At 31.1% G+C, this 14,416-nt stretch overlaps 1 protein-coding gene across 2 annotated transcripts in view; it reads left to right on the top strand.

The window, feature by feature from the left end:
* The window catches only part of aPKC (protein kinase C iota type), a 77,847-nt gene that overhangs the window by 35,474 nt on the left and 27,957 nt on the right, over positions 1–14,416 (top strand). For both annotated transcript variants that reach the window (XM_067267990.1, XM_067267989.1), the window contains exons 7-8: positions 2,938–3,069; positions 10,923–11,037. In XM_067267990.1, the coding sequence (XP_067124091.1) occupies positions 2,938–3,069; positions 10,923–11,037 (247 nt within the window). The remainder of the gene's footprint in view (positions 1–2,937; positions 3,070–10,922; positions 11,038–14,416) is intronic.

The following is a 14,416-nucleotide window of genomic DNA, read 5'->3' as shown; positions in this document are numbered from 1 at the left end:
ATTATAATTCTTTTTAAATTAACAACATGAAATATGTGCAATTACATACATGTGTGAAGTAATTCTTTGTCTATATAACATGGTACAAGTTGAACCTCTTTAATCTGACATTCTGTAATCTAGCAGCTTCCATGTTCTAGCATGTTTTGGATTTGCCACCACTAGGATGTGTAAGTATGCTGTGTGTTAATTTAATTCAAAGAAAATTACTTAAAGGAAAGCCAAAGTACCAGATTCAAGCTACATTGCAATAATGGTTGAAGAAAGTCAATAATATTTCATTCAAATACTCATTCCAGCATAGAAAAATCTATGTTGCTGCATCTTCTCTGTTTCTGATGTACTGTACATGAACCTGATGAGCATAGAAGCCCTAATGACCCTGCATACCTTGAAGACACGTTTGACCCTGCTGACTTCTGATGTAATCTAAGCTACAGGAACTAGTATCCATTAGTGGCAGTGCATTTGCACCACTTTAACCTACTTGTCAAAGCCACTTTAGAAAAGTCTTTTAGGCCTTTTGAAATAAGCTCTTACCTAGCACTGGATAGTGTCTTGGACTCACCTGTAACATCAAGGTGCTAGCCCTGATGGTTTGCTTTATTTGACCAAATGAGTGGAAGTTGGAAAATGTAGCACTTCTTTACAGCCTCAATATTAAATTATTCTGATCATTCTATTTGTGTAAGAAATTGTGATATTCCAAAAGTGTGGAGATTGTGCATTATTGTGGTGTTACTGGATATCTTTTAGTTGTTTCCCTGGTCTTTTCTTATGGTTGCTTTTCAAGTTTCCTGAATGTTGCAATGTAGCAGCTACTATTTACAGCTGACCCTTGATAATCCAACATGCTCGGTAGTCCGACGCACCTCCTGTCAAGGTCACTGTAGTCCCCATCCCGTTACGTGTCTGCTTGCACAGAAGGATGTTGCAACATGAATCTCCCCACCCAATTCTTACATAATGACATACATTTCTTGTGTTTTCCATGAGCAGTTCTGTACGTACTGTATTATTTATGCCTGTACATATTGTATGTACATTTATTGGCTTCCATATTTCTTTTAATAAACATGTTTTAGTTAACCGAAATGGATGTTTCATTTCCATATTAACCTAGGCAGCATTTTACTCATAAAATGTAGGAATATTGTAGGCTACTGCTAGCAAAACAATGCCAAATATGTAATCACTTTTGGTAATCCGACACCCCTTTGGTCCCATACCTGTCAGATTATCAAGGGTCAGCTATATTGAGTTTTGAATACACATGCAGTCTCTTCTTTTTCAAATCAGCTGTTAATTGATGAGAGACCCATATTTATACACTTTCTTGTACCCCAGGTTATTAATAATCTGCTGTATGGTACTGTGACAGTCACTAAGTTCTTCAGAAATCTCTCAAGTAGCAACATGCCAGTCTGTATGAATTATGTCATCCATCTTGTTTTGGATTTCATTAATGACTGCTGTTGATGGTCTTCTACTATGCAGTCTGTCTTCAACATTGGTTTATCCTTCTTTAAACTTTTTCCCATCTCTGCATATTATTCACTAAATCATTGCCTCACCATACAGACTTTTGAGATTTTTGTGGCTGTTGAAGACAGTTTATTATTCATTGGTCAGGAATTTGATGACATCTCTTTACTTCAACTTTACATTCTTGGTTCAACAAAATATGGAATTAAAGAAATTTGTGAGTTGGGAAGGTAGAGTTATTCTATCTGGTAATGCAAAGACGTCATATTTCCATTGTCATCTCTGTACTTTGGTTATCTCGTGACTATGTCCAGCAATCTTTACCCCAAATTTCACAAGCTGGTAAACAAGCTTCATGTTAATTTTCTTGTTGCACTTTTTTGAAAGGTGTCGTACTACATATGGATCTGGATGGAAAGGACTCCAGCCTACAAGCTAACAAGAAAAATTCCATTTATTAAAGCTCATATTGTTTTACACACATGGTTGCTATGTAATCAGTCATAAAGAAAGAGATTTACATATTTCTAGATTTGCTTACAGTTATTATTGCTGGCCTTAATTAATGATGTGATGATAGCTAGGTTGATTAATCACATTTGTTTATTTTTCAATATTCCCTCTAGGCAATTCCTTGTTGTTCTCTGTTGATTTATTGGAGCTTCCTAAACTCTGCTTGCTCACATCTTTTTAAGATGTGGGCAAGCAGAGCATGGTTCGGAACTCCCCAGGAGTTCCGAACCCTGAGCTATTGACTTTGGCTCATCCAGTCACTTGAATTGCCAGTTCATTAATCATTCAATTACCTGTAGGATTTCAGGTCATACAGGTGACAATTACTTCATCCCCACATGGGAATATATTCCATATTTCACATATTCCAAATATGTGGGTGTCTAGTCACTGTTGTTGATGGAAAAAGTGACACTGTTTACTTCTAATGTGATTCTTTACTCACAGTAGTGACTGGTATCTCACAATAGTTTCAGAAAACATGTCAAACAGGCATTACTTTCAGAACAGCCTTTTATATGTACTGTACATTATTATAACTATGGTATATGAATGAATCAAGTTTAGAGAATGATATAATGCTTTACTCTAAATCTCTGTCACTGTTGAAATACATTACTTTCTGAGTTTTAGTATTTAATCTCATGAAATTTCAGATTCAATAATTTTTGTTTCAAAAGTATTCTTGAAGATACTTTAAATATTAGTTTCCAGAACTTTGTTTTTCATTCTTATCTCAATTCAGTTATGATACTTAAAAATGAATATTTTTCTCTTATTGTGTTAATAGTATTGATCAATATATTAATATAAAATTAATGTAAAATGGTATTTGATTTTGTGCAATTATAAATATATGAACTGTATTTTAAATTATGTTTTTATACTATTTGATAATTCTACAAATTATCATATTAACGTTACGAGTTAAATTTTCAGAGAGCATTTTGTGCCTATTGTCATGACAGAATCTGGGGACTAGGTCGTCAAGGATTCAAGTGTATCAATTGTAAATTAATGGTGCATAAGAAATGTCACAAAGTAGTGAAGTTATCGTGTACTGGAGTTATGGTAAATATAGATAAAGTTAAATTATGAAAGATTAGGTATATAGTAGTGATTCATATATTAGTATATATTATTTCAAAATAGTAATCACACATCAACATAAAATCATAATAGTAAAACTTAAACATTATGTTTAAGTTTTATTACTGTGATTTTATGTGGATAATCCATGGCAGCATGTAGCACATATTAACATATACTGTTGAAAATTAGAATGGGAATAAAACCTCACGTCAGTCACTCTACTTTATATTCTGATCTTCTGGAACACCATTGAAATCATAATTCTTTTTGTATACAGTTTAGAAGGTATCATCTTAAACATTGAAACATTCAAATTTTTTCTGTTTCACTTCCGATAGCAATTTATTGTATATATAAAAAAAAACCAAGGTTTCTATATTCTGTATGGTTTAATCATTAAATGCTGGATTATTTCAGGTTTGTTTTGGATAACTATACTCATTGACAAAAAATATTATGCTTTCAGAATTGTCTGATTACTCAAAACTTTTCATACAGCTGTCTCAAACAAGTATATAGATGATGACAGTTGTGGTTCAATTGCACACCAGTTAATGCCATCAGAACTCCTTAAAATTGCATCCACTATAGTTTGGTTCAATCCAAATACATACAAAAATAAAGTAAGCTTGGTCAAAGAGGAAGAAAAAATTGTGTAAGACACCAATTGTCATGCCCTGTGTGGAAATAAAAATATATACAACATCCAATATGCAGTACAAAGAATACACAGAAGATACCTGGTATAGACAACATTGGCAATTTGCAACTTTACATCTTTGCACAGGAACTAGCCAAACATTTTACATACACAATCCTCAAGATGTGTCAAAATTTCTTACATAAGGCATTAAATACATGAAACCCAAAAACAACAACACCAGAGATCTTACACAATGCAGACCAATCACATACCTTCTTATACTCTACAAAATATTTACTTTATTCATCACACAAAATATACTTTCATATAGAACAAAACAACATTCTCACAAAGCAACAAAAGAGGTTATCATAGAAACCATACGAGATGCAAACAATAGTTACTCATAGATTCAGTCATTCTACAACAAGTGCACAGAAACTTACACTTGGCATACATAGATTACTGGAAGGCATTTCATACTTATGGTTATTGTATATATTACATCTACACAGAATACATCCAGCATTCATTACATTTTTAGAAAACACAATGCAACACTGAAAAATGGTGCTACATTTAAGACTTCATGACACACACACGAAAACAAATGCAATATACATAAGGTGAGCCTTTTCAGGGAGCTTCTTTGTCCACTTCGTGGGTACAGAATATTTTCAGGACCCAAAATTTCCCTAAAAATGATTGCTCACTAGCAAACAAAATAAAACAATAGTTTAATACATAGTTTAAAAAATTCAAATTAAATCATACAAATAATTAAATAGGCTTATTGTATAATTTGCTGTGCAACACTAAACTTGTAAAGTACAATTTTTTTTAGTATCTTAGGAAACCGACTATAATTACGGTCGGTAAAACTTCCGTTAACCTAACGGGTACTTTACGCGGATTCAAGATTAGTTTGCCAGGCCTGGGCTTTTAAGCGTGCACCGAAAAATTAGTAATAACAACGATAAATATTAAGTCAAATCAAAAGTTCAAATATATTTAATTAGCGACTAGAACGTACTACGTACAAATATCAATAATTCCAAACAAAATTTATTAACGAAAATCAACAAGTCAACCCGACAATGAACTTAGCTTAACTTAATAGTAATTCCCCTTTGAAATTCGACAAATCAAATACTTAGCAACTATGAACAAAATCTCTTACTAATTAAACGTCTATCCGTCACCTCACTATACGAAGAAACTATTTCCTCAATCCTTTCTATATCGTCAAATCGTCAATCAAACTCCTCTTTAGCACCTTGGATCGTCCAATTATCAATCTGGACTTCTATCAGAAAATACTTCGCTTTCGAATTAACCTCGCTCTCACAGTTGCCTCGATTTGGAAATCACCTCTCCTTCTTCGGTTAACGTACGGGTTTTATACTGTGAGGTGACGTCACACTTGAGCTGGGTTACTCCCCTTATTTACATACTTAGTTGCTAACATTAACTTTCTTTTCTGGCAGCTTTAAGTTTCCGACAAAGCTTATAAATTGTTTACAAAATATTTATCATAATTTTCTGGGATGTTTAAGACGGTTTATCAAGTATTTCTCTACTAGTGATTGTGGAGACTCCCCCCTCCATTTTTTTTCTGCGGACTGTTACTTCCGCCGGGCAGCGCAAGTGCGCAAGATGTTTCCTATGGCGCTTATTTCTCCATGAGTTGTTTTTTCTTCATTTTTCATTACTAACAAGAGAGTGGTGGGGAACCTTTGTCCTAAATAAACATAAACCCCAAACAAAAAGATAATAAAACAGAAATAATAATAAAATAAAAAATAAGGTTCGGACTCAGTTCCTTACAAACTGATAAATTAGTGTAAGAGTTCTTTTAAATTAAAATAATGCTTTAATTTAAGCATAAAATTGATGGCATCACTGATGTAATGTCATCAATTTTATAATTGCATATGCTATCCTATGTCGTGATACATGCTTAAATTAAAGCATTATTTTATAATTATTTACATTATGGTAAGCTTCTACATTCATGGAACACCGGGGATGTAAACCATATGTACAGGAACCACTTACCGGTGTTGGAAACGAAAAAAACATCATTAACATTTTTGAACTTTGGAAGTTCTTTTTCAGATGATAAAAACGACGGAACACAGATCCAAAAATAGAACTTTTTTTCATTTTTTCATTTCCAACACCGGTAAGTGGTTCATGTATGTGTGGTTTATTTACATTATTATAAAGCATTTAAAAATTTCCTTATCACTGATGTCGTGAGGGAATTTTTTGCCTGGAAAGCTAATTAATGGACTTTTTGTCATCCAAAAGTGCGAAATTTATTTATAATAATGGTTTATACAATTTTTTCTGAAAAATTAAAGAAATGCACTCATTTTTTGCAAAAAGAGTTTTTTTTTTTTTTTTTAGAGTTTGATTGACTTTTCATTTATTATTATTATTATTATTATTATTTTTTGAAGATGTTTTTATGATTTTGACATAATATTTTTTGTTTTATAATCTATGAAAATTTAAGGTAAATAATGTTTATTAAATGACGATAAAACTTCTATTTAGCAATTTAATCAAGATAATTCAGAAAAAGTTTTTAAATGCAGTTTAATTAATTTTTAAATTTTCTGTGCAAGGTATGAGTGAATATTTCATTTTAATTCAAACCAACGTGAAGTTCCACCCGTTAAATAGTGTCAAAAAGAGTTGTGAAATAAAAATGGATTTTATTTTTTGGTTCTTTTAAGACTTTCAGTTTTTTGTAAAAAATTGAAACTGTGGTTCAGTAAGCAAGATTGACTTGTTTGTACTTTCAAGTGCACAACCCTGTAAGTAAGCAGTAATGTAACAAGTGACTGATTAAAAACAAAGTAAACATGTTTCAGTTTCATTTTTAAAACAGATTAGTTTTCATGCATTCTGGAAAATTTTTTCAATGTCTGCAGGATTGGCTAAGATGTTACTTCATTTTATTGTGATGTTTTTGTGACCATAATGTTATTCTTCTATTGTAAGTTTTCCTGGGACTGTTTTAATTTCCTTTGAGCCCCATTCACATGATTGGACATACTTTTCATCCCCGGTTTGCTTTGATTTTCTTAAGCCTTAAACATACTATCCAATAGATTAAATAACAATAAATATGGATACAACATTAAGCACAACAGAATAACACAATATGTATTAACTCATGTATACAGAAGAGAAAAAATTTTTATGCATCCACACAAGCACAGCTAAATCACTTCTTAGAAGTTATACACATCTACTCCATTGACATTTAAATGGAGTTTGGCGTACACAAATATAGAACACTTCCCGTAGAAAAAGGAGTCCTGAAGAAAGATGATTCTGTACTTAGAAATGGAGATGTCATTGAATCTATGGATAGAGGCAATGTCTATAAATATTCAAAATTTTAATAACCAAACTCACTGAACATGCACAAATAAAACAGACTAACAACAGAATGCAGCTGCAGATTAAACTGAATAGTAACAATTCGACTGAATGCAAAACATACATTTAAAACATGAGACTCGGACTGAGAAAGGGATTTCTTGGGCTGAAGAGCTGGTTATAAGTCCAAGCAGTCATTAAACTGATAGGTTATTATTATAAATGAAGATTAACTGTGTAGATAGCAGCCATATTAAACACAGGTCATATAGTTAAGCAATTCTTAGATAGGGATACATACATGAACAGCACAAATCCATGCTAATAGGTTTTCTGTAGTTATGCCATGACCATTATAGAGTGAATATTTACATTCCTGCAGCTAGAATTAGAGGAGTAAATTGTAGTTGGATGTTTATACAGATCATAGATATTTAGATATAATATTAAAACAATTGCTGCAAAAAGTAGAAATTACACAGTAACAACAATAATAATAATAATTCAAATGTGGTTTGATACAAAGAAAATAGATGGTAGAGAAATGGAAATGTGTGTTTTGAATTGTTCTGGAAAAAAGCACAATAACAGGTATTTGCAGTGTGTAAAAAATTTTCACATTTTTAAAGATATTCTTAATGACTTTATACAAATGACAAATAAAAACTTTATAAATATGAATTATTATCAAGGAGGTTATAGTATAAAGGTGTGGACATGATGTCACAAGACTGAAGCCAGAAAGAGGGAGAACTTTCTGGAAACTGACATTGTGGTGCTACCCTTTTCGAATTCACTTCAGAAGATTTACATGAGTTCTTAATTTAGTATTACATATTACAATGAAAAACTGACATCTATTGTGTTTGAAAGTCCAGTAATAAGCTGAAAAACTGTGGAGAAAATGGAATAATATTTAATCAGTAAGTTTTATTTTTCCAGCTGTCATGTATACATTAGGAAGGAAAGTATTGGAATTGGGCCAAATTTGACCCTACAAGTTTTTTGAAAATTGCATTTTGAGACCGCCTGAACCCAAAAAGGGGGGAATTTCATGAATGTGCATGTGCATAAGTGAGTTGGCATCTATTTTGTTTAATATCCCAGGATGTAATAAAAATTAAGAAACAAAATTTGGTATGATAGCTTGTGTATAGGGGGTATTGATGCTGTTAAATTTTGGTGGTTAAAGCTCAAGGGACCAGACTTAATGAAGATTTTACTCGTTATTAATAGATAAAATTTTTTATAAAACTGCTGCCCTCAAAATTAAGACTTTTGCTATTTTACAATAATTAATAATATAAAAAGTTTTTTAAAACAAAATATGATAACATTTGGGAAAGTTACACAACTTATTGCTAGATTTTTTTCTATGCATTTTGTGCAAAATAAAGGAATAAAACTGTTTGTGTCATTTCTTTAACTTTTACTTCATCTGTGCATTGCAATATCATTGAAAAGGGTGATAGGAGGGAGCAGCTTCCCAGACTGCCATTTTTAGCTTTACGTGTTACTGCAAGAAGGATTGGGCATGTCCACTCCTTATAATATAACTTCCTTGATTAACATCAGCAGATAATTTACACATTACATAACCCACACATGTTTTCAAATTGACTTTAAACACAGATCACCCATGAGTTATTTGCACAAAATTATAGCAATAAAAAAATGATTTAATTTTAAAACAACTGAATTATGTGAAGTGTGCAATGCCATAATGTTGTAAATGCCAAAAAACAAACTTTTCAGGAGAGAGAAAAAACACTTTTTCTAATGAACAAACTTTAATCAACTGCTATAAAAATTATTTTAACAATTTACACTTTGAAATAAAACATTGGGTTTAATTTCAAACACCTAAGTATGATATTTGGTTGGTTTATTGACGTAAAGATTTATTTTACATGCCCTGTACCTGCCAGTGGCACAACCAGGGCGTAGGAAACAATATAATTGGCGCTACAGAATGCTACATTGAAGAGACAAGATGAAAATATAGAGTGGATAAAACAATAAAATAAAACAGTTTCACGAATCACCGTGTTACAGCTTGTATCGCGTGGAGAAAGAACAAGATGACATCCCCTGTACCTAAAGAGAAGAGCGGCATTGCCGCCCAGCAGGGGATAGGAAAACCCGAAAGCGCAGCCCCTCAGGAGCTATTTGGTCCCCCAACTGCCCCATCTTGGAGCAGCTGATTGTTAGTAAGAATCGTCTTTTTTGCGAGCCTTTTGAAGGCGTGGAAGATCTCTTGACTTTTCCAAATGTCGGTAAGGTCGCAGGGCCAGTCTATGTTAATTTCATTCAGGAGAAGACTCATTTCAGTTCTCTCTTTGGCAGTTATAGTACAGTCGTATAGGTAATAGTTAGCTCCGTCTCTAATCCCACAGGTGGGGCACTCGTCAGACGTTCTATTGACAAACCTCACCAAGTAGTGAGCAAATTTCCCATGGTTACTCAAAAACTGAGTAGTATAGTGGTCAGGGGTAAACCACTTTATTTTGTTGTGTTGCCGGAGGTCAGGAATGAATTGCTTAATGATGTGGTGCCCAAGTTCGTTCCAGTGAGATTGCCATGTATCTATGGCCTCCTCCCGCAGAAGCCGTTTAAGAGTCCCTTGGCTGATTTTGCCGTAGTCGTAAGAGATGTTTGGGTCGAGGGCAGCTTCTTTTGCAAGGGCGTCTGCCCGCTCATTCCCCTCCATACCCTGATGTGATCTGACCCAGAATATTTGAATGTTATTATTGGATACGCAGATGTTGTTCCGTATCTCCACTGCAAGTGGATGGAGCTTGATGCTGTAGATCATGTTAAGGGCAGATAACGAGTCAGTGTAGATGTCAATCTTGAAATTCACCTAAGTATGATAGTAAGGAAACAAAAAAGTTTAAAAACAGGGTTAGAGCCATAACGTTGTAAATGCCAAAATTGTGCAAGTGCATAAAGTTGTAAATGCCAAAAACAATTGCAATCATAAAATTAATGTTTCTACAGCTGAAAAACAGTTTTGAATACCAAAAACTTGCATTTAAATTATTAAACACAATTTACAAATTTAATATCAATTTTAACATTAAAAACTGGCAATAATCTATTAGTGACTGCTTCCTGGCTTCAATAATGTTGGGCCCACAGTTTTGGTACTTGAACTGGGCTGTAATCTTTATCAATTGCAATATAATTATGATAAATAAAGGAAAATATAAACAATAAGGTATTAATTTAGTGTAATAAAAGTTAAAATGTATTTAAAAACTTCAAATTTTAAAGATTAATGGAAGTCCGAATATCATTTTGAAATATCAAATAATAAGGTGATACAGGTTAACTATTAATAAACTGGGATTCAGTTATCCGGTTCTGCGTAAAAAACTCACTGCGTTACAAATTGGAATAACAAAATGATGTAAAAGTAAACTGTAACATTTTACACGCCAAAAGTCACGTGGCTTGTACTTTGGCACTTAAAACGTTATGGCTTGCACATAAATTTATCTTCAAAATATAGCCACTTAGAGTGCCACTATCGCCACAATATTTTTTTGTAGGAAAAAACATTGCATTTAAAATTCATTTCTTCAATAAAATGTATTTTGAGAAAAATGGCATTTACAACCTTATGGCATTGCACGCTTCATGTATCTTTTTTGTACATAAAATAAATGAAATATCAATAATAGAAAAATAAAAAAGATATATTGATTACTTTTATATACATATATATCAAATACAATTTTTGAAAATTTTAACTTTCTGATTTTATATTATATATTTACAATTATTTCAGGATCAAACAACTCAAAATCATCTTGAATCTGTTTCTTCAATTCCAGCACAATCTCGTTCACAAAATTCTAATGCTGCTACAAATGGAGATGCTGAAACTACTTCACTAATAAGATGTTAGTATTATTTTATTTCACAATTAATTGCAACTATAATGATTATCCTTTATAAATTGTTTTATTAGAAGAAATAAATGATGAAATTAATGACAATTTATTAAGCATGATATGACTAAGCTTCATTTGTTTTCTCTATAAAACGTTGTTTTTACTGCAAATAAAATGAAACATACAAAGCTTAACTGTATTATTTTTAAAATACAATTAAACTTTGAATTTCTTAACTTTTATAAAGCAAAATTTACATGTAATTACAATAGAAACATATTTTAATGTAATTTGTAGTTTAATGTAATGTAATTTTACAAACAGTTTAATAAATTTGAAAATGAAAATTTAATAACAGTTTTATTTTTATGAAATTTTGCTTGATGTTAATGTCAATTTTAGTGTTATATTAAAAATCCCAGGATCCTGGGATAAAAAATCTTTATATTCTATTTCATTATCCAAATACTTTTGAATTTTTTCTTTGTTTACTTTCAAAGTCTCATGTTTTTGCTGCTAAAGAAATTTGAATGTAATAAGTAATTAGTTTTTAATTTTGTAAAATTTATCTGGATAGTAATTTTCATACTAATTAATTAATTAAAACTGAAGACAAAATCTGTCAAACAGTTACATTTTTATTCACTTCCATGTTCTGGAATACATTCCATGATGACAACTTCAGGTCATCATGGAATGTATTCCAGAACATTCATGATGACTCATTTTAATTAATTAATAAGTAATTTAGTTACTTTTAATTGTAATTAATTGTTTTTCTTAAAAATTGATTAAAAATAAATAAATAAATAAATATATATATATATATATATACAATTCTGTTTATCTTTTTAATTCAGTTATGTTTAATGATAATTTTTAAAAAATGCTATTTTTCTTCTTTCTTTAGCCCTATTTTAGTCAATTAAATTATAAAGTTAAATTGGAAAAGTTGCAAATATTAGATGACGGATTTAAGTTACCAAGTTTTGAGAAATTGATTTAGTATAACAACAACTGAGCTAACTTTCTTATGCTTTACATATATTCAAGCTTTTTATGAACCACAATAAACTCAAATTCATATGTAAACAATAAGCTCAAACATATTAAAAAATTAATCATGCATTTTAATTTTTTTTATAAACTCAAATATATATTCTAAATTTATACTCTTTAGTAATTATAATTCCAGTTTATATTTATTGTTCAAATTTGAGCAGTTTTCATGAACCAGTTTTGAACAATATTTGTTTTATTATATATTTAATGTTATATTTTATAACAAGAATTTATATTAAATAATTTTCTATTGTAATTTTGTAAAACTTGAAATTTATTTTATTTAAAAAAAAATAAAAACAGATTGAATGCCAATTTTAATATAAAATTAATATTTTAATGTTATTTTGTACTATTTGTTGCAATATGTGCATAATATAATTTCATATATCATTTAATTTCATTCATCATATATCATATAATTTCATTTCTACAAAACTGCTATAATTTCATTTCTAGAAAAAACAAAAGCTGATGTTCTTCAATGGAAACTTTTAAGTTATCGTCCATAAAAGGTTATTTATTTAATTCTTTGGAAATGAATCACACTAATGAATGAAAGATGTTGGTTAAATTTTAAGCCAAGTTTTCGAATTGATTGATGCTGTCTTTTAAAAACAAATGCTGATTGATTTACTTTAATTATAAAATATACTTTTCAAATTTCCCACAGATAAAAATTAAGGGAGTTTAAGTTCAGTAATCAGCACACCATGTGACAGGACCTTCTCAACCAATTCATCTGCCAGGGAAAGTGGTGTTAAGGTACTGGTAAATGGTAACATATAAATGGGATTGAGCACTATCATGTGGCAACCACATGGCTTCTCATATGCCACTGGTATATCTTTAAGCAGGATTGGCAATGTGTTCTGCAGGAACTGCCAATACAATGGACCAGTGAGACATTGAGGGAGAATGAAAGACCCAATCAGGTGATCACCAAGAATTCTAGCCCATACATTGACTTGAAACTGTTGCTAATGATGGGATTCAACCATTCCATGGGGATTCTCCTTAACCCACAGATGAGTATTGTGAAAGTTGATTATTTTATCCCTACGAAAGGTTGCTTCATTCAAAGGATGACAGAAATGTAAAAGTAGTGGCCTGTCCAGGAACCAGTGTAAAAACCTATCCCAAGGCTCAAAATCAGCTGGGAATAGACCCTGCACAAGTTGCAGTTGGTAGGGATATGTGCAATTCTCATGTAGAGTAGCAACACAGACTTGTTGCTTAACTCATGCTCAAAGGCCATATGCTTGGAGCTATTCTCAACATGTTGTACAACAAGGTTTTCAGATCAGATTTATTTACCTGATGTGGCCTTCCTCCATGTGACACTAGGACAAATCTTCCTGTCTCATAAAGTGACAACACACTGCTGCAAATGTTTTATGCTGTAATTGCTATTTTTCAGGATATCATTCCTGATATATCGATGCTGCTTCTTGATCATTTCCATTTGCTTGTCTACAAGTGAATATTATCTCCACGTATTGCTGATATGAACAACAGGCTGTTCTAACAGTACTACACATCAAACTTGCACTGACCTGTTCTGTGTTGTGACACACAATGTGCTGCTATGCAGACAAATCTTCACTTATATGATTGCCCATAAGGAGAACTAATGTGAAAAATGTTCCTATCTATCTCAGAATACATTGCTGGACATATTTTTATAGAAACATTTTTGTTTCTTGTCCTGGCAGGAATCACCATCCAAAGTTTCTCCCTATATTTTGAAACTACTATGTATAAACATATGAAATAAATATTTTAAAGCACTTTAATGATAAATTGAAAATAGATTAAATCCTTCAAGAGATGAAGAACAGCAAAAATTACTTTCATGTAAAATTTTTTTTTTTTTTAAATTAAACAAGGTTAAATATGTTCTGATTTTTGTTATTAAAACTAATGTTTTTAGATCAGATATAACAATTTTAGATTATAATTATAAAATTGATTTTTAATGCAGTTAACTATAATTAATTGATTACTTATATCTGATTTATAATTTTTGATTAGTATCAGTGGTTCATATCAGTGAAAGAATATTTTTATGTTTAATTATAAAAAACTCATTTCTTAAGTGATGTTTCAAACAAGTAATTTTGTTGCTATTAAAAGATAAATTTATTCAAGGAAAACTCTTGTTATAGATGTATGCAGACAACAGAAAAGAATGAGTTACTTCTGAAAATGTTGAAATCTCTGTTGATAACTGATAAAATACTAATAGTTCTCAAGAAACATGATTAAACTTTGCTGCTGTTAAAAATTTTTTGCTTTAAACTTAAAATTTCTTATATTCTTCCAA

This window comes from Centruroides vittatus, unplaced genomic scaffold (assembly GCF_030686945.1).
Source record: "Centruroides vittatus isolate TY-2023 unplaced genomic scaffold, ASM3068694v2 contig_3127, whole genome shotgun sequence".
In the NCBI taxonomy this organism is placed as follows: domain Eukaryota; kingdom Metazoa; phylum Arthropoda; class Arachnida; order Scorpiones; family Buthidae; genus Centruroides; species Centruroides vittatus.
This window is presented reverse-complemented; position numbering and strand designations above follow the sequence as displayed.